An 18,126-nucleotide genomic window follows, 5' to 3' on the forward strand; every position below is an offset into this window, starting at 1 on the left:
GTGTGTGTGTGTGAGGTTGGAGGTGTTAGGGATTAACAGAGGCATTTTACCTCAGAGCTATACCTTCAGCCCTATTTTATTTTTCATCTAGAAACAGGGTCTCACCAAGTAGCTCTGAAGCTGGCTTTGAACCTGGGATCCTCCTGTCTCAGCTTCCTAAGTACTGGGATTACAGGCATGTACCACCATGCCCAGCTCTACTGCCGGTTCTGAAAGTGCATTTTTTTTCCCAAGCAAATCCAAATGACAGTGTATTCTCACAAGCAGTGAGTGCATTATCATTGTTCATTTTTAAAACTTTACTGATTTAGTAGAGAAAATGTGTCTTTATTAGTTTACTTGGACTTCCTATATGTCACTGATAAAGCATTTATTGCAAGTGTTTTCTCATGTTTTTTCCCAGTGGGTTTCTGCTTGTTTGGGTTTTATGGTCACACAGAAGAATTTTATCCTGGAGCTTCCATTTATGTGTAGCTGTCTAAGTTTAGAAAGGACTTTTATGCAAAAAGAAAAACAAGTTAGTCTCATTTTCCACTATCAGAGGAAGTGGCATTAATAAAGTACTTGCTGGTATTACCTCCTAGAGGATGTTAAGTAACCTCTAGGTCAAGTGAGTTAGGAAAGGGACAGCCGATATGCCACTGGCCAAATGGTGCCTGTTGAAGCATCATTCACTTGAACTGCTCTCTGCTGTCTGGGTTTGTTCTCCCCTTCTTGCAGTAGAAGTGCTTAGAGGCTTTTTGTGTGTGTCGCTGATGAGTGTAAGAGCATTTACTCTATGCTGAGTATGATATTATTCTACTGTCATGCAATAGTAATGCAATAGTGTCTTCTTAGAGGAGACACTGAAGCATAGGAGACTTAAAGAACTTGCCCAATCCAAATACTTGGAAGACTGAAACGGATGATTACAGGTTCAAGGACAGCCTCAGTAAGGAGTGAAACTCTGTTTCTAAAAATAAAATAGGGCTGGGGGTGTAGCTTGGAGGTAGAATACCCTGGGTTCAATCTCCAGTACCAGAAAAGGAAAAGAAAAAAAAAAAAAAAAACTGGCCCAGGTTCACACACAGTTTCTACTTAGAGCCAGGAAGCTTTTGAGCATCTTGTTACACTTATAAGGAAGGAATTCAGATTTGAGTTTTCTTTTCCATCGTTTTGAGTGCTGGGGTCTGAATTTAGAGGTATTCTACTCCAAACTACACCCCCAGCCCTTTTTTATTTTTTGTTTTGAAGCAGGGTTTCCCTAAGTTGCTAAGTCTCGCTACATTGTTGAGGCTGCCCTCAAATCAGCAGTCCTCCTGTCTCAGCCTTCCAAGTACAGGCCTATGCCACCAAGATGGCTTGAGTTTCTTTTTTTCCTATTAATAACACTTAACAGCAGATAATGTAGTGGCTAAATTAATATTAGGAAATATCTCCTTCCTAAAACAGATTTGTTTTTAAGAATACAGAGTAGCCAGGCATGGTGGAGCACACTTGTAATCCCAACATTTGGGAGGCTGAGACGGGAGGATGGTGGTTCGCAGACAGCCTCAGCTACTCAGTGAGGCCCTCTGCAACTTAATGAGACCCTGTTTCAAAATAAAGAATAAAAAGTAGGCTAGGGGGGTATAGCTCGGAGGTCAAATGCCTCTGGGTTCCATCACCAGACCCCCCCCCAAAAAAAAAAAGAGTTTGCTAAATAAAAGTTACTCTGTAACCTGTGACAGCTTATCTCTCCAGTGTCTAGAACTATGAAGAAACTTGTCTTGCAGTAAGAAGTGCTCCTTTGATTTTTTTAGGACACTGGGTTGATGCTTGAGTATTAAAATTGGGATGGGTACAGGAATTGAAATAAGCTATTTTTTACTATGAAAAGCTTAAAAAATTGTTGGCTTATATGTAGTTGAACCAAATAATTTGTTGATGGTGTCTATGAGCAGTAAAAGAAATAATTTAACTACCTTGGTGTCTGCCAGGAAAATTAAACTGACTTCAAAGCTTCGTGCTAATAGTTAATGGCATCGAGTGCAAGCTGTTGTTTTAATTAATACAGCTGGTCGATCCTTTGGCTTAGTCAAGTTGCAACTGTGAAGTTCTAAAATGAGATAACATAAAACCAATAGCATTGCACAGTGCATGCCTCTCCTGAGGAAATGCTTCACTATGCTGACACAAAGTATTGCTTTGGGAACTCCTTTTATCTTGAACTACACTTGGAATTTGTAGTTCTTCATTAAAATATGCCCTGTTAGTGATTTACCATAAGCAAAGGAGAGAACCTCCAGCATTTTGTTAACTTTGATAAACACACACTTTGAGGTTGAATCCCAACTTGTAAAGTGTGAAAGAATGTGGCCATACAGATAGCGTGGAGCCACACTCTAGGCTTGAAGTCAGTCTGACTAGTCTAAAATGGCTTTGGTAGTGTAGAATTTTCTTCTCAAATAAAAATGGAAACTGCAACCTATGGCAGGGATGTTTCTCCTGGTGATTTTTATCAGAAGTATCACCTCTTAATAGTGGTCACCATCAAAAGGCTCATAGACATTTAGTGATGGGGATTGAGCCCAAAGGTATTCTACCTCTGAGCTATATCCCCTCCCCTCCCCCCTCCCTCCTTCCTCTCTTTCTTTCTTTCTATCTTTCTTTCTTTCTTGTTCATTTATATATTTGAAACTCTGTGAGGTTAGCCTCAAACCTGTGATCCTCAGACTCCCAAGTACTGGGATTACAGGCAAGCACCACCATGCCCAGATTCCTCAGTTATCTTAAACAGTACAACTTTACCTGTAATGTATAATCTGTGATGTGCAAATCTCAGAAACTCACCTCTGCTCCTGCTTTTAACACTGGTCTCAATGGAGTCCTTCATGTGACCCCAGCATAGAGTATCATGAAGCACTGGGTAAGTACCTAGTAAATTGTGGATTGGTCTACAACAGTGAACAGCACTGGTTTCCCTATTGAGCTATAGACATAAAATTGTGAGGAGTTATTTTTAAGGAATATCTGAATGGCATGAGATTGTTTAAGAAAAAATTTTGGAAGTGCCCTTTAGTATTCTGCATAGATCTTTGACCTTGGTTTCAAAGACCTGCCATAAAGAAGCCTCGTTAAAATTGAGTGAATCCTTTCCAAGACCCTTGCTGAATAAATTACCACTAGCCCATATTAATGATTATATACTTTTATACAGTGAAAGGTACAGATCTTAATATAATTGAATCAATTTTAGCAAGTGTAACTGACATCCCATTCAAGGTTTAGAGAACTGCTATCTTACTAGAAAGTGATCGGTGCTCCTCTCCCTCACTTGACAGAGGCAGCCACTGTCCTGATTTCTATCACCATAGATTAGTTTGTCTGTTTCTGATCTTTACATAAATGGACTCTGACGGTACATTCTGGTTTTGTGAAAAGCTTCTTTCATTCAAACATGAGAAAAAATTTTTCAAGATTTATTTATGTTGCTTTATGTATCAGTAGTTTATGCCTTTTGACTGCTGAGTTGTCTTCCATTGCTTAAGTAAACCAGTTTATCCATTCTCTTATCGATGGACAGTGGATCCAGATTGTGACCTATTTTAAGGCATTTACAAACATTCTTATGCTACTTTTATGTAGACAAAGAGTTTTCCTTTTTCCTGGATAAAGACCCAAAAGGTATTATAGATTATAGCTCTTCTTTAGTCTGTGTTCCTGGTCTGGTATTAATACTGTGATTAACAGAGTTTTGGGGGAGTTTAGTAACTTAGAAAAGAGAAAGAATCTTAGAATAACCGAATATTAAATAGTGAAGGGCCAACACCAGTTGTTTGTTTCCAGATGCTTTGATTTCTAATTGCTTTGTGTCCTTGTCATTACTTAGTGTTGTCAGCTCTCTAATTTTGGCCATTCTAAGGGGGTATAAAAGGTACCTTAACATAGTTTTGAATTTTGCATTTGCATTTTCTGCAGGCTAAATGTTGCTCACCGTCTTTTCATGGGCTTACTGATGCTTACATTTTTGCACAGTATTTGTTCAGTGTTTTACCCACTTTTTTTAATCAGCCTGTTTGTCTCTTATTCTTGAGTTGTAGTTCTCTCTCTCTCTCAGTACTGGGGATGGAACCCAGGGGCACTCTATCTCTGAGCTACACCCCCAGCCCTATTTTGTTCTTTTTTTTATTTTGAAACAAGGTCTCACTGAGTTGCAAAGGGCCTCTCTAAGTAGCTGAGGCTATCCTCAAATCACTATCCTCCTATCTCAGCTTCCCAAATGCTGGGATTATAAGTGTGTGCCCCTATGCCAGGCTGGAGTTGTAGTTCTTCTGTTTGTTTTGTTTTGTTTTGTTTTAGTGCCACTAGAGATTGATCCCAGGGGCATTCTACTTCTGAGCTACACTTCCATCTCTTTTTAATTTCATTCATTCATTCATTCATTGCAGTACTGGGGGTTGAACCCAGGGGCATTCTACCTCTGAGTTACATTCCAGCCATATTTTTATTCTTATTTATTTATTTTGTAGTACCAGGGATGGAATCCAGGGGCATTGTACCTCCGAGCTACACCCCCAGCCCTATTTTTTAGTCTTTTTATTTTTGAAACAGGGTCTTACTGAGTTGCAAAGGGCCTTGCTAAGTACCTAAGCTCTCCACAAACCTTGATCTGCCTTCCTATTGCTGGGATTACTAGCGTGCACCACAATGCCTGGCTTTATTTATTTATTTATTTATTTATTTATTTTTGTGTGTGTGCTACTGGGGTTCCTGGAAGCCCTTCTACCTCCGGGCTATACTCCCAGACCTATTTTATATTTTTATTTGGAAACAGGGTCTCTTAAGCCAGGGTGGCTGGCTTCGAACCTGCAAGATCCTCCTGTCTCTGCCTCCCAAGCGCGCAGGGATTACAAGTGTATGCCACCACACCCGGCTATTTATTGTTTTGAAACAGAGAAACAAAGTCTCCTTAGGTTGTTGAGAGTCTTGCTGAGGCTGTCCTTGAACCTGCAGTCCTCCTGTCCTAGCTTCCCAAGTCCTGGGATTAAAGGTATGCCTCACTATGCCATCTAAGTTGTAGTTCTTTCTATTTCAAACATAAATTCTGTGTCAGTGCCTTAGATTCCTGAGGAAAATGGTCTAAGGAGGAGATCTGCATGCAGGAATTTTGTTAGGGAGTGGGCAAGATTAAGCAGCTGGAGAAGGTGAGCCTTAGCTCAAAGCAGGCTCTGAAGCTGGATGGCCTCCCAGAGATACCCTGAGTTCTGAGGCAAAGAGGTCAGGCTTCATATCTCCCTCCACACGGCCCCCAGGGACTAGTTATTGGATGTGGACTGCCCTGGGGCAGGAGTATAACCTCAAGCTAATCTTTTGCCCTTAGCCCAAGATCAACTCCTGGGATGGACTTAGCTTCCAGCCATCAGAGGCAACCTACTAACAACCTGGGAACAGTTGATTCTGGCCTGAAGGGGACTAAGGTGGCCTTGTTACCACAGATACATGTATTTCCGTTACAGATATATGAATTGTGAATATTTTCTTCACTGCTTAGCTTGTTTATTTTCTTAATGGCTCAGGATTTTAAATTTGGATGTTGAATTTTTTCAGGTTTGTATTTTTTGTATCCTTGCTAAGAAATCTTTGCCAATCCTAAAATTGCAGATATTCTTTTACATTTTCTTCTAGAAGCTTTTTGAGTTTTAAGTCATATTAAGGTGTATAACCCATCACCATAATTAAGTTTTAGCCGGGTGTGGTAGTACACACCTGTAATCCTAGTACTTGGGAGGCTGAGAACCTTGTGAGGTCCTCTACAACTTAGTGAGAACCTGTTTCAAAATAAAAAAAAAAATAGGGCTGAAGTTGTAGCTCAGAGGTAAAATGTCTCTGGATTCAATCCCCAGTAACTTAACACACACACACACACACACACACACACACACACACACACACACACTTAAGCTATGTGTATAATGTGAACTTTCACACAAATAATTGAGAGTGACCAGCCCATACTCTTTTAGGTCCATCCCTCTCATCACTTCTCCTCTTCCCTTAATTTGTAAGGCAGAGGCATCTTTCATATCTTTCCCAGAGTAGTGAGCAATCAAAATGCTGACAGGACTGGTTTCTTTCCTGGCAGTTTACTCATTAGTTTGAATTGTGGAGTTAAGAAACCAAGTCCCTGAAAGGAAATAATACATTTGTTTCTACCCTGATTTTTTTTGTTGTTGTTCTTCCGTAGGAGTGATCTTTATATTCATGAATTTAAAACAAATAAAGGTGGCTTTTATGAATTGATGAGAGAGAATAAGGAAGAGACTTTTTACTCAGATTGCAGCTGTTTTTTAGTCTTGTGTTCCTGTTCGGACAGTTTAGTGTTGAACAGTGTTAATACTGTGATTGAGCTGGGTGTGGAGGCGCACACCATTTGTAATCCCAGCATTTGGGAGGCTGAGGCAGGAGGATCGTGATTGGGGTTTGTGGACAGCCTGAGCTATGTAGTGAGGCCCTTTGCAACTCAGTGAGACTGAGATAAAGGAGGATCATAGGCTCACAGCCAGCCTCAGGTGCTTAGTGAGGCCCTCTGCAACTTACTGAGACCCTGTTTTAAAATAAAAAATAATGAAATAGGATGGAGGGGTAGCTCGGAGGTAAAATGCCTCTAAATTCAACCCACAGGACCACCAATAAATAAATAAATAAATAAAGAAGGCATTAACAGTACATTTTGTTCACCATCAGGTTTTCCACATAGTGTATTATGACTTTTTAGATCCGTGAATAATAGACATTGGAACATGTCATAATTTTTCATGGCTGAGTGCTGTGGTACATGATGAAATGTTATAGTTTATTTTGCTAAATCTTTTTTGGACATTTAGGTTGTCTTAGGTTTGCACCCTTAAGTTCCATAGACATCTTAGCCTAATTCTTTCTTAGGATGAATTTCTAGAAGAAAAATTTCTGGATCAAAGATTTTTTTTCTAAGTGGGGGAAGGATGAGGACATAAGAAGGGAAAGGGAGAGAGGAGAACAAGCACAACAAGCACAAGGAAGAATTCCCATATAAGGCTTAATTTTTTTTTCAGTCTGGCTGTTGAACTCCGCACTTGCGCAGGCCACACAAGTGCTCTACCACTGAGCTACACAGCACAGCCCTTTTAAAACTTTCATTTTGCCTCCTGAGTAGCAGGGACTATAGGCATGCACCATTGTGCCTGGCTAGTCATTGTTTTAATTGGCATTAATCCTTTTCAACTGTCATTTTTCATATGATCATCATAGGTATTGGTTTCACCAATATACAGCTCCTAGTCTTGATTATAGGTACTTCCAAGACCACTTCCCATTTATTAATGAATCTCTTCAATGTTTTTTCTTTGTTTGTTTTCTTTCCAGGAGCGACTAAAGCTGGTGACTGTTTTGGGTGCTGGCTTGCTCTGTGGAACTGCGCTGGCAGTCATTGTGCCTGAAGGAGTACACGCACTTTATGAAGATATTCTTGAGGGTGAGAAAGAAAAGTACCTTATTCAAGATATGTTGTTAATTTAGAGGGTTGACAGGAAAAGGAAGCTTAGTGGTATTTTTTTCTGAACACAGTGTTTACTGCAGAATTCTACCCTGAGAAGAGTTCTTTAAGAGAAATCTTTTGACACCTTTGACAGTGAACAGTTTATGAACTGAATGCCTCAGTTCCTGAATGCCACTTAAATATATATTTGCAAAAATGAATGACATCCATTTTTTTTGAGTGTGACATTTCTTTTTAAATGCCCAGTCAAAAACTCTGCAAATCTCATATGATAGTGTTTGTATTTTTAGTATTCTTTACTTAAAAACACATCTAGATATATACATTAGGACTCAAGGACCCTTTATAAACTTCGTAGATAATTGGTGAGAACCCAATTGGGGAGGATTAGTAAAAACTGAAGAGGCCTTTCCTAACTCTCAGCAGTGAGGAGAGACAACGGCACGGCCGTGAGAGCAAGCCTCTGCTCTCAGCACGGCTCACTCACCAGCTAGGTGCCTTGGGTCTTCACTCCAGCTTTAAAGTCCGCTTGAATCACATTTGTGACTCGGTAAACTCAGATTATTTATGTCACGAAGCCTCAGTTACCTCTGAAGGATTGAAACCACAATTGTTCAGTCAGGAATCTGAATCTTCCAATGCCAATGTTTACTAGACATTAGAACAGTTTAAAGAAGACTGGCGTGGCGCCACATTTTGTAATCCCAGTACTTGGGAGGCTGAGACCGGAGGATCACAGGTTTGAGGATAGCCTCAACAAAGAGCAAGACTCTCATCAACCTAGCACGACCTTGTTTCAAAATAAAAATAAAATCAAGCTAGGTGTATAACTTAGACGTAGGATGTCCCTGGATTCAACCCCCAATACCTGCCCAAAAAAGAATAGTTTAAAGAACCAGGGGCAGTGGTGCATGCCTATAATCCCAGCTTCTTGAGAGGCTGAGGCTGAATTGCAAGTTCAAGGGATGGCCTGGAACTTCATTAAGTTTCAACTTAATGGAACTGTCTCAAAATAAAGAGACAGGGATGGAGCTCATTGGTCCAGTGCTTGCCTATTGTACACGAGGCATTGGATTCAATCCCTAGTGTCACAAAAAAAAAGAATAGTATAATAGTATAAATAGGTGAGCACCCTCCAGATAGCTTACCAAAGACAGTATAATCAATACTTTTTCAATCTTGATCAAAGAAAATAATATGTTCTTCCTAAAATGGTGGTGTTCTTGGACCTGGGGTATGAATATGGGTGTGTGATGGCCTGGTGGCCAGAGTGGTAGCAGATACACATGAAGACTATGGGAATCTTATTGCAAAATAGGGCAGGGGCAGAGAACTGGTCAGCTTTAATGGAAACAATCATAAATCTGGAGCCTAGTGCAGTGGTTTTCTTTTGTTGGTCATATGTCCTACTGTGGGGAAAATTATTTATGTACACTATTCTACTGATTTACTGCATACATTTTAAAACACACTCTTAAAATAGAAAAATGTTGAGGATTTAAAGTAAATACATAGACGCCGGGCGTGGTGGCGCACGCTTGTGATCCCTGCGCTTAGGAGGCGGAGACAGGAGGAGCGCACAGGCTCGAAGCCAGCTGTGCTGGCGTAAGAGACCCCGTTTCCAAATAAAAACATAAAAATAGGTCTGGGAGAGTAGCCCGGAGGTAGAAAAGCTTCCAGGAACCCCAGTACCACCAAAAAAAAAAAAAAAAAAAGTAAATAAATAGAAAACTAGTGTTTTTCTTTTCTATCCTAGTGAGTCATTAGGATTTTTGTGGAATGTGATTATTTCACTATAGAAATTACTTTCCTGCTGTACTAGCAAGCATTCATTCAGAACATGCCTAAACAGACAATTCAGGTTAGTACCCTGGCTTAGAAACTAAGAAAGAACTGTGTGGCAGTTTTCTGTACTTCTCTGATAATAAAAATTCCTCGAGGGAATGGTGGGGGGGGGGTTTGTTTATTTGGTTGGTTTTTTTGTTTGTTTGTTTGTGGTTTTTTTGGTACCACAGGGGTTTGAGCCCCAGGATTCTATCTCTGAGTTATACCCCCACCCCTATTTATTTATTTAATTTTTTTGGTGGCACTGGGGTGAAACCCAGGGGCTTTTCTACCTCCGGGCTCTACTCCCAGACCTATTTTATACTTTATTTGGAAACAGGGTCTCACTAAGTAGCTGAGGCTGGCTTTGAACCTGTGTGATCCTCCTGTCTCAGCCTCCCAAGTACTGGGATTACAAGTGTATGCCACTACGCTTCGCTTATTTTTTATTTTGAAACAAGGTCTCAGGCCAGGCGTGGTGGCGCACGCTTGAAATCCCCGCGCTTGGGAGGCAGAGAGCTCTTGGGAGGCAGAGACAGGAGGATTGTGCAAGTTCGAAGCCAGCCGCGTGCACTGCTTAGGAGACCCTGTTTCCAAATAAAAATGTAAAAATAGGTCTGGGAGTGTAGCCTGGTGGTAGAAGGACTTCCAGGAACCCCAGTACCACCAAAAAAAAAAAAAAAAAAAAAAGGGTCTCACTAAGTTGCTGAGGGCCTCACTAAGTTTTGCAAGTAGTTTCCTGGTCCTCAATTTAGACTACTGATGAAAATTTCCAGGTTAGCATCCTTGGAATATTGATTTTTAGCAAGGTAAGATTTTGATTTTTTTTTTTTTTTTTTTTTTTGGTGGTAGTACTAAAGATTGAACCCAGAGAAAAGCTTTTTATTTTTGAGCTATACCCCCAGCCATATACATATACATATACACATATATATTTATAAAGTATATTTATATAGATATGTACTTTATAAGTATATCTACTTTTTTAAAAATAGGGTCTTTCTAGGTTTGTGAGAATATTGCCAAGTTGCTTGGTCTTGAACCTTTAATCCTCATTTTCAGATTCCCATGTACTGGGATTATAGGAGCATGCCACCATGCTCTGCTGTCTGATTCTTATTTATGTTGTGTGGTACTAGGATTGAACCCAGGAGTATTATACCTCTGAGCTACACCCCAGCTCCCCTACCTCCTTTAAAAATTTTTGTTGTTGTTTTGTTTTGAAACAAAATCTGACTAAATTTCTCAGAGTTTCTCTAAGTAGCGGAGGCTGGCTGTGAATTTTTCAATCCTCCTATCTCAGCCTCCCAAGTACTGGGATTATGGGATTACAGGTGTGTACCACCATGCCTGGCTAGGGAGGGGTATGTTTTGCAAGTAGTTTCCTGGCCCTCAATCTAGACTACTGATGAAAATTCAGGTTAGTAGCCTCAGAACTCAGAATATCAATTTTTAGCAAGGTGGGATTTTTTTTGTGTGTGTGGTAGTACTAAGGATTGAACCCAGAGAAAAGCTTTTTACCTCCGAGCTATACCCCCAGCCATATACATATACATATATAAATATATATATCTTTTTTTTTTTAATAGGGTCTTCCTAGGTTTGTGAAAATCTAGCCAAGTTGCTGAAAAACCTGGTCTTGAACCTGCAACCCTAGTTTTCAGATTCCCAAGTACTGGGATTATAGGAGCATGCCTCCACAGTCTGCTCTCTGATTCTTTTTTCTGTTGTGTGGTACTAGGATTGAACCCAGGAGTGTTCTACCCCTGAGCTACACCCCCAGTTCCTCTGCTTCCTTTTTAAAATTTTTTTGTTGTTATTGTTTTGAAACAAAGTCTCACTAAATTTCTCAGAGTTTCATTAAACTGCTGAGGCTGATATTAAGCCTGTGATCGTCCTGTCTCAGCCTCCCCAGTACTGGGATTATAGACATCCACCCCCACTCCCAGCTTGTCTATAATTCTAATTAGACAAATTTGGGCAACATTAGAGTAAAGGAGCGAAGTGATTCCTTTTTTTTTTTTTTTGAACCAAAATAATTTTGTGAATTCATTTGAAAACATTGCAAAGTGCTTTATAAATCTGCTTTTCTAAAAATAACATCCTAATTGCTTTCAAGCCTTTCATTGTAAATAAATTTCTAGACCTAAGCCATCATTTACACTTTTGTGTGTGTGTGGAACTGGGGATTGAACCCAGGGGCATTCTATCTCTGAGTTACAGTCCCCAGCTCTATTTTTTATTTTTTATTTTGAAACAAGGTCTCACTAAGTTGTGGAGACTTCACTAAGTAGCTGAGACTGGCCACAAACCTGCGATCCTCTTGTCTCAGCCTCCCAAATTCTGGGATTATAAGACTGGGCCACCACACCTGGCTCATTTACACATTATTCCCTTTAATGTATTTTTACATTCACACTTTTGGTAGTAGTGAAACGGGGGTTTCTTCTGAGCCCCCAAGATTAAACCGGGGGGGCTTCTTGAGAAGAAACCTGGGGTTTCATCGTAGATAAAACAGAGTTTCTTGAGAAGAAACTCAGCGTCTCCTTACAGGGTTCTTGTCTATGGTGAGCAAAGAATGACACCTGCAGACCTCAGGAAGGGGGGGGGTAAAAGGTTTATTGGAAGCAGCAGAGAATGAGGAAAGATGACTGAACACCCCATAGGGGCTGTCGGGTCTCTGTTGTCCAGTAGCTGCCTTCAGGACATTACTTGAGAGTAGCCCAAGCCTAATGCCTTCAATTACAAACTACTTTCCCCCAGAGTCCACATGATCTGCCAGAAAAGAGGTGCAGGTCACCCCTAGAGGCCCTGGTCAGCTTTGATGTCCAGCAGAGGCCTTCAGGTCACTACCCAAGAAGTAGCCTGAGCCACGTGCCATCAGTTGCACTCTGCCTTCTCTCAGGGCTAACAAGATCTGTGAGAGAGAGAACAGCTCCCCAGAAGGGGAGGGGATCCCGAGAGGGAAAAGTCCAATTTGCTATCCGACTAGGGGCTTTGCTGATGCCTGCTAGTCCTCTTTGGTTAGGGTGACTTTTGGGATCCCAGGAATTCTGGGAAGCAGCTCTCAGAATTTGCATAGGGTATTTGCAAGTCCTTTGAAGGATCTCCTTTCAGTTGAAGAATCTTCTCTCCGTAAAGTGTCAGACTTGCTCCTGGGTTTGTTGATTAGTAAACCATAAACCAATGGCTTTGTAAAGCTCTGGTCCCTCTTATCTCTGAGCCTTTGGAATTTCAGATATTTGTCCCCCTCAGGAAACTCAGGAAATTAACTTTTTCTACCAGGCCTCTTCCCTATCTGCCTATTTCCTTTTCTACCTTCTCACTAGGGATTGAATCTAGAGGTATTCTACCAGCTCTACTTTTTTTTTTTTTTTTTAGTTGTTAAGGGTTTCACTGAGTTGCTGAGACTGGCCTTGAAATTGTGATCCTCCTGTCTCTCAAGTACTGGGATTATCAGCATGTACCACTATACCTGGCTACATTGACTTTTTTGGTGTATATATTTATGAATTTTGATAAGTGCATAGCCATATCACTACTCCAATCAAAATATAGAACAGTTCCGCCACCCCCCCAAATTTCCTAATGCTACCTTTTGTAGTCAGGACAAAAGGACTTTTCCTCCACCCTGTACCCCTGGAAATCACTGACCTCTTGTCTAAATCTAGTTTTACCTGCTGATTGATTGATTGATTGATTGATTGATTGATTTTGTGTTACTGTGATGGAACCCAGGGGCCTTCTATTCTGGCTACACTCCCAGACCTATTTTATACTTTATTTGGAAACAGGGTCTCACTAAGTTGCTGAGAGCCTCACTAAGTAGCTGAGGCTGGCTTCGAACCTGTGCGATCCTCCTGTCTCAGCCTCCCAAGTGCTGGGACCACAGCATGCGCCACTATGCCTGGAAAGTTTTATCTTTTTTGTTTTTTTTATTTTTTTTTGCGGGTCTGGGGATGGAACCCAGGGGCATTTGACCTCCGAGCTATACCCCACTGCCCTATTTTTTATTCTTTATTTTGAAACCCGGTCTCACTGAGTTGCAGAGGGCCTCACTAAGTAGCTGAGGCTGTCCTTGAACCGTGATCCTCCAGATCTCAGCCTCCCGAATGCTGGGATTACAAGCGTGCGCCACCACGCCCAGCAAGTTTTGTTTTAGTAGGTACGTAATGGTATCTCAGTTTGGTTTTAATTTGTATTTCCCTTGTGACTAATGATTTAGAACATCTTTTTGTATGTTTAATTGCTAATATCTTCTTTGATGATATGAAATCTTTTGCCCATGTTTAGAATTGAGTTTTCTTACTATTGAATTTTGGTAATTATATATTTTAGATACATGTCTTTTATTATGTGATCTGCAGGTATTTTCTCCTAGTCTGTGACTCATCTTCTCATTCCCTTAAATGTGTCTTTAGCTGGGTGTGATGGCACATGACTGTAATCCTGGTACTTGGGAGGCGGAGAGGTGAGGATTTCAGGTTTGAAGTCAGTCTCAGCAATTTAGTAAGGCTGTAAGCAACTTAGCAAGATCCTGTTTAAACCAGATAAAAAATAAAATAGGGCTGAGGGTGTAGCCTGGAGGTAGAAGGCTCCTGGGTTCCACTCCCAGTAGAACAACAAAGAAAAAAAAAGAGGGGGGGGGGCACAGGCTTTCGCAGAGGAGTTTTTAATTCTGATGAAATCCAAATTATATTTTCTTTTGTGAATTATACTTTAGGTGTTTTATCTAGAAACTCTTTGCTGAATCCAAATTCATGAAGATATTCTCTTATTCTAGGAGTTTAATAATTCTAGGATTTTTCATGTAGTTCTGTGATTCATTGTGATATAATTTTCAGTATAATGTGAAGGTTCATTTTTGGTATATGGATAAGATGTTCAATCGTTTCAACACCGTTTCTTGACAGAGCACTTTTCTTTATTGAATTGTCTTTGTGTCTTTGTCAAAAACCATTGAGCATGTTTGTGTTGATCTATTTTTGGATTTACTGTTCTGTTTCTCATTGATCTCTTTATCCTTTGCCAATACTTCATTTTCTTAATGGCTGTAGCTCTATAGTCCATTTTAAAATCAGGTAGTGAATCCTTCCAATATTATTTCTCAAAAGTTGTTTGGCTGGGTGTGGTGCCGCTCGCCTGTCACCCCAGTACTTGAGAGGCTGAGACAGAAGGATCACAGGTTCACAATCAGCCTCAGCAATTTAGCGAAACTCTCAGGGACTTAGTGAGACCCTGTTTTAAAATAGGTTTAGGGTTATAGCTCAGAGGTAGAATGCCCTGGATTTAATTCCCAGCACAACTAAAAAAAAAAAAAAGTTCGTTCGTCTTTCCATAAAATTTTTTAGATTTTACTTTGGTGTCTACCAAAAATAAATCATGTTGAGATTCTCATTGAGTTTGAGTTCAATCTATTGATTTGAGGGAGAATAGACATCTTAAAAATACTGTTTTTAGCTGGGAGTGGTGGCGCACGCTTGTAATCCCAGCATTTGGGAGGCTGAGACAGGAGGATCGTGGCTCACGGACAGCCTCAGCTACTTAGGCCCTTTGCATCTCAGTGAGACCCTGTTTCAAAATAAAGAATAAAACAGGGCTGATGAGCCAGGCGTGGTGGCGCACGCTTGTAATCCCAGTATTCAGGAGGCTGAGACAGGAGGATTGCAGTTCATGGACAGCCTCAGCTACTTAGGCCCTTTGCAACTCAGTGAGACCCTGTTTCAAAATAAAGAATAAAATAAATCGGGGTGGGGGTGTAGCTCAGAGGTAGAATGACCCTGGGTTCCATCTTTAGCACCACAAAAAAAGAGAAAAAAATATATAATTAGCTCCAAAATCTTCAGAGTTTGTATACTCTGTTAATGAAGTGCTCTGACACCTTAATAAACATTATTAAATACTAATGTGTTTTCAGCCAGGTGTGGTGGCACACGCTTATAATTCTAGTATTTGGAGGCTGAGACAGGAGAGTTGCATGTTCTAGGTCAGCCCTAACAATTCAGTGAGATCCTGTTTCAAAATAAAAAGAGGCTGAGGCTGTAGCTTGGAGGTAAAATGCCCCTAGGTTCAATCCCTAGCACCAACAAAATAAGCTGTTTTTTAATCCTTGAGCACAGTACTGTCTCTCTACTTATTTAGGTCTTCTTTGATTCCTTTAATCAATATTACAGTTTTGTTTTGTTTGTTTGTTTGTTTGTTTGTTTGTTTGTTTGTTTTGAAGGTGCACTGCCACGCCTGGCTAATATTACAGTTTTTAGAAAAAAATCTGCACATATTTTATTAGATTTGTACCTAAATGTTTGTTTTGAAAGTGTAAATGGACAGGCGTGGTGGCGCACGCTTGTAATCCCCGCGCTTAGGAGGCGGAGACAGGAGGATTGCACAGGTTCGAAGCCAGCCGCTCTGGCTTAAGAGACCCTGTTTCCAAATAAAAAAGTATAAAAATAGGTCTGGGAGTGTAGCCCGGAGGTAGAAGGGTTTCCAGGAACCCCAGTACCACCAAAAAAAAAAAAAAAAAAAGGAAAAAAGTATAAATGGCTTTTAATTTTTGTTTATTTTCTAATATTCTACTATATAGAAATGTGCTAACTTCACTTATTAGTCATAAATGCTTTTATGTTGGTTCCTTGGGATTTGCTGCATAATCACATAACATATGAATTAAAATAGCTCAATGTTTGTTTTCCTCTCTGTTTTACCTATTTTTTTCTTTCCATTTTTCACTGCGTGGATCATATAGTATGAGGGTGATTAGGAATGAAAGCCGACATTCCTTGTTCTCATTCAGTCTTTTTTAAGTATGTTGTTAGCTGTGGGTTGTTGATGGGGTTTTTTGTTTGGTTTTATTTTTTGTGGTAGTAGAGATTGAATTTAGGGGTATTTTACCTCCAAGTTACATACCTAGCTCCATTTTTTATTCTTTTTTAATTTTTTTTAATTTTTGGTACTGGGGATTGAGCCCAGGGGTATTCTACTTCCAAGCAACACCTCCAGCCCTAGTTTTTATTCTTTATTTTGAAACGGTCTCACTGAGTTGCAAAGAGCCTTACTAAGCAGCTGAGGCTGTTCACGAACCACAATCCTTCTGCCTCAGCCTCCCAAATGCAGGGATTACAAGTGTGTGCCACCACGTCCGACTTATTCTTTCTTTTGAAACAGGGTCTCACTGAATTGCAGAGGAACTAAGGAGCTGAAGCTGGGTACAAACCTGCAATCCTCCTATCTTAGCCTAGTAAGCGCTGGTATTACAAGCATGCACCAGGTTTCTCTTGGAGTTTTAGTGTCCTATGCTAACATACCAGCTGACTTGTGCTGTTTTCAGGGTAAAGTGGCAAAAGAAAAGGCTGCACAAGCCCATGTGGTTGTGCACGCCTGTAATCCCAGTACTTAAGAGGCAGAGAGAGAAGGATTACAGGTGCCAGGATCACCTCAGCAAGGAATGAGACTCTCATCAACCTAGCGGGACCCTGTTTCAAACTAAGCACTGTAGCTCAGAGGTAGAATGCCCCTGGGTTCAACTCCCAGTACCACAAATAAATAGGGCTTGGAGTGCAGCTCTGACATAGAATGCCACTAGGTTCAGTCCCCAGTACTGCACACACACAAAAGAAATGACTGACAAAGCCACTGGAGTCCCTTTTTTTAGTTGCTCTAAAGAGAAAAGTGGCTTTCTTCTCAGGGTTTTATCCACCCATGTTGCTGGTGTGCTGTTCTACAACTGGGGCTGCCTTCAAGGTAGGACCAAGCAAGAAAAAAGAGGAAGGAAAGAAAAAGAAGGGCTGGGCTGGGGTATATGTAGCCCAGTGGCAGAGTACTTGCCCAGCACTTGTAAGGTTCTGGGTCTGATCTCCAGCACCCTCAGGATCAGGGAGGGTGAGAGGGACTCCCTCCCACCAGCACTTCTCAGCAGCCCCCTTTCCAGGCTCTGGTCAAGTAGCATAGTATTGCTTTTGAAGATTTGCTGCCCTCATTCTTGGTAATGTTTACTTTTTGTAGTTCACAAGTATTTGTTTTTTTGAGCTGGGCGAGGTGGCACACACTTGTAATCCCAGCATTTGGGAGGCTGAGACCTGGAGGATCGCGGTTTGTGGACAGCCTCAGCTACTTAGTGAGGCCCTCTGCAACTCAGTGAGACCGGGTTTCAAAATAAAGAATAAAATAATAGGGCAGGGGGTGTAGCTTGGAGGTCAAATGCCCCGGGGTTCCATCCCCAGACACACACACACACACACACACACACACACACACACACAACAAGTATTTGTTTTTTTGTATGTTTTATCCAGAATTTTTGTTGTAGTCAGTGAGTGATTAAGCATAAAGTAGGCTCATTTTATCCTGGCCAGCACCAGGATGCCACCATTATTTCTTTTAAAAAGTAAAATATTGCCGGGCGTGGTGGCACACTCTTGTAATCCCCTGAGCTTGGGAGGCGGAGACAGGAGGATCACCGTAGGTTCAAAGCCAGCCGTGCTGGTTTAAGAGACCCTGTTTCCAAATAAAATATAAAATAGGTCTGAGAAAGTATAGCTCGGAAGTAGAAGGGTTTCCAGGAACCCCCAGTACCACCACCCCCAAAAAAAAAATTCACCAAAAGTTTTAGAACTAATAAAAGAATGTAGTATGTTTGCAGGGTACAAAATTTATAGTAAAAAATCAGTTGTTAGCCGGGTGTGGTGGCTTATGCTTGTAATTCCAGCATTTGGGAGGGTGAGACAGGAGGATTGGGGTTCAAGGACAGCCTCAGCTACTTAGTGAGACCCTTTGCCACTCAGTGAGACCCTGTTTCAAAATAAAAAATAGGG

At 40.8% G+C, this 18,126-nt stretch overlaps 1 protein-coding gene across 3 annotated transcripts in view; it reads left to right on the forward strand.

Annotated features, from left to right (window-relative positions):
* SLC39A9 (solute carrier family 39 member 9) overlaps window positions 1-18,126 on the forward strand; it is a gene marked incomplete at both ends in the record, with an annotated part of 53,831 nt that overhangs the window by 14,293 nt on the left and 21,412 nt on the right. For all 3 annotated transcript variants that reach the window (XM_080708248.1, XM_080708246.1, XM_080708247.1), the window contains one exon: window positions 7,363-7,471. In XM_080708248.1, coding sequence (XP_080564374.1) covers window positions 7,363-7,471 — 109 coding nt within the window. The remainder of the gene's footprint in view (window positions 1-7,362; window positions 7,472-18,126) is intronic.

Source organism: Muscardinus avellanarius (genome assembly GCF_963383645.1).
Source record: "Muscardinus avellanarius genome assembly, chromosome: 12".
NCBI lineage: Eukaryota > Metazoa > Chordata > Mammalia > Rodentia > Gliridae > Muscardinus > Muscardinus avellanarius.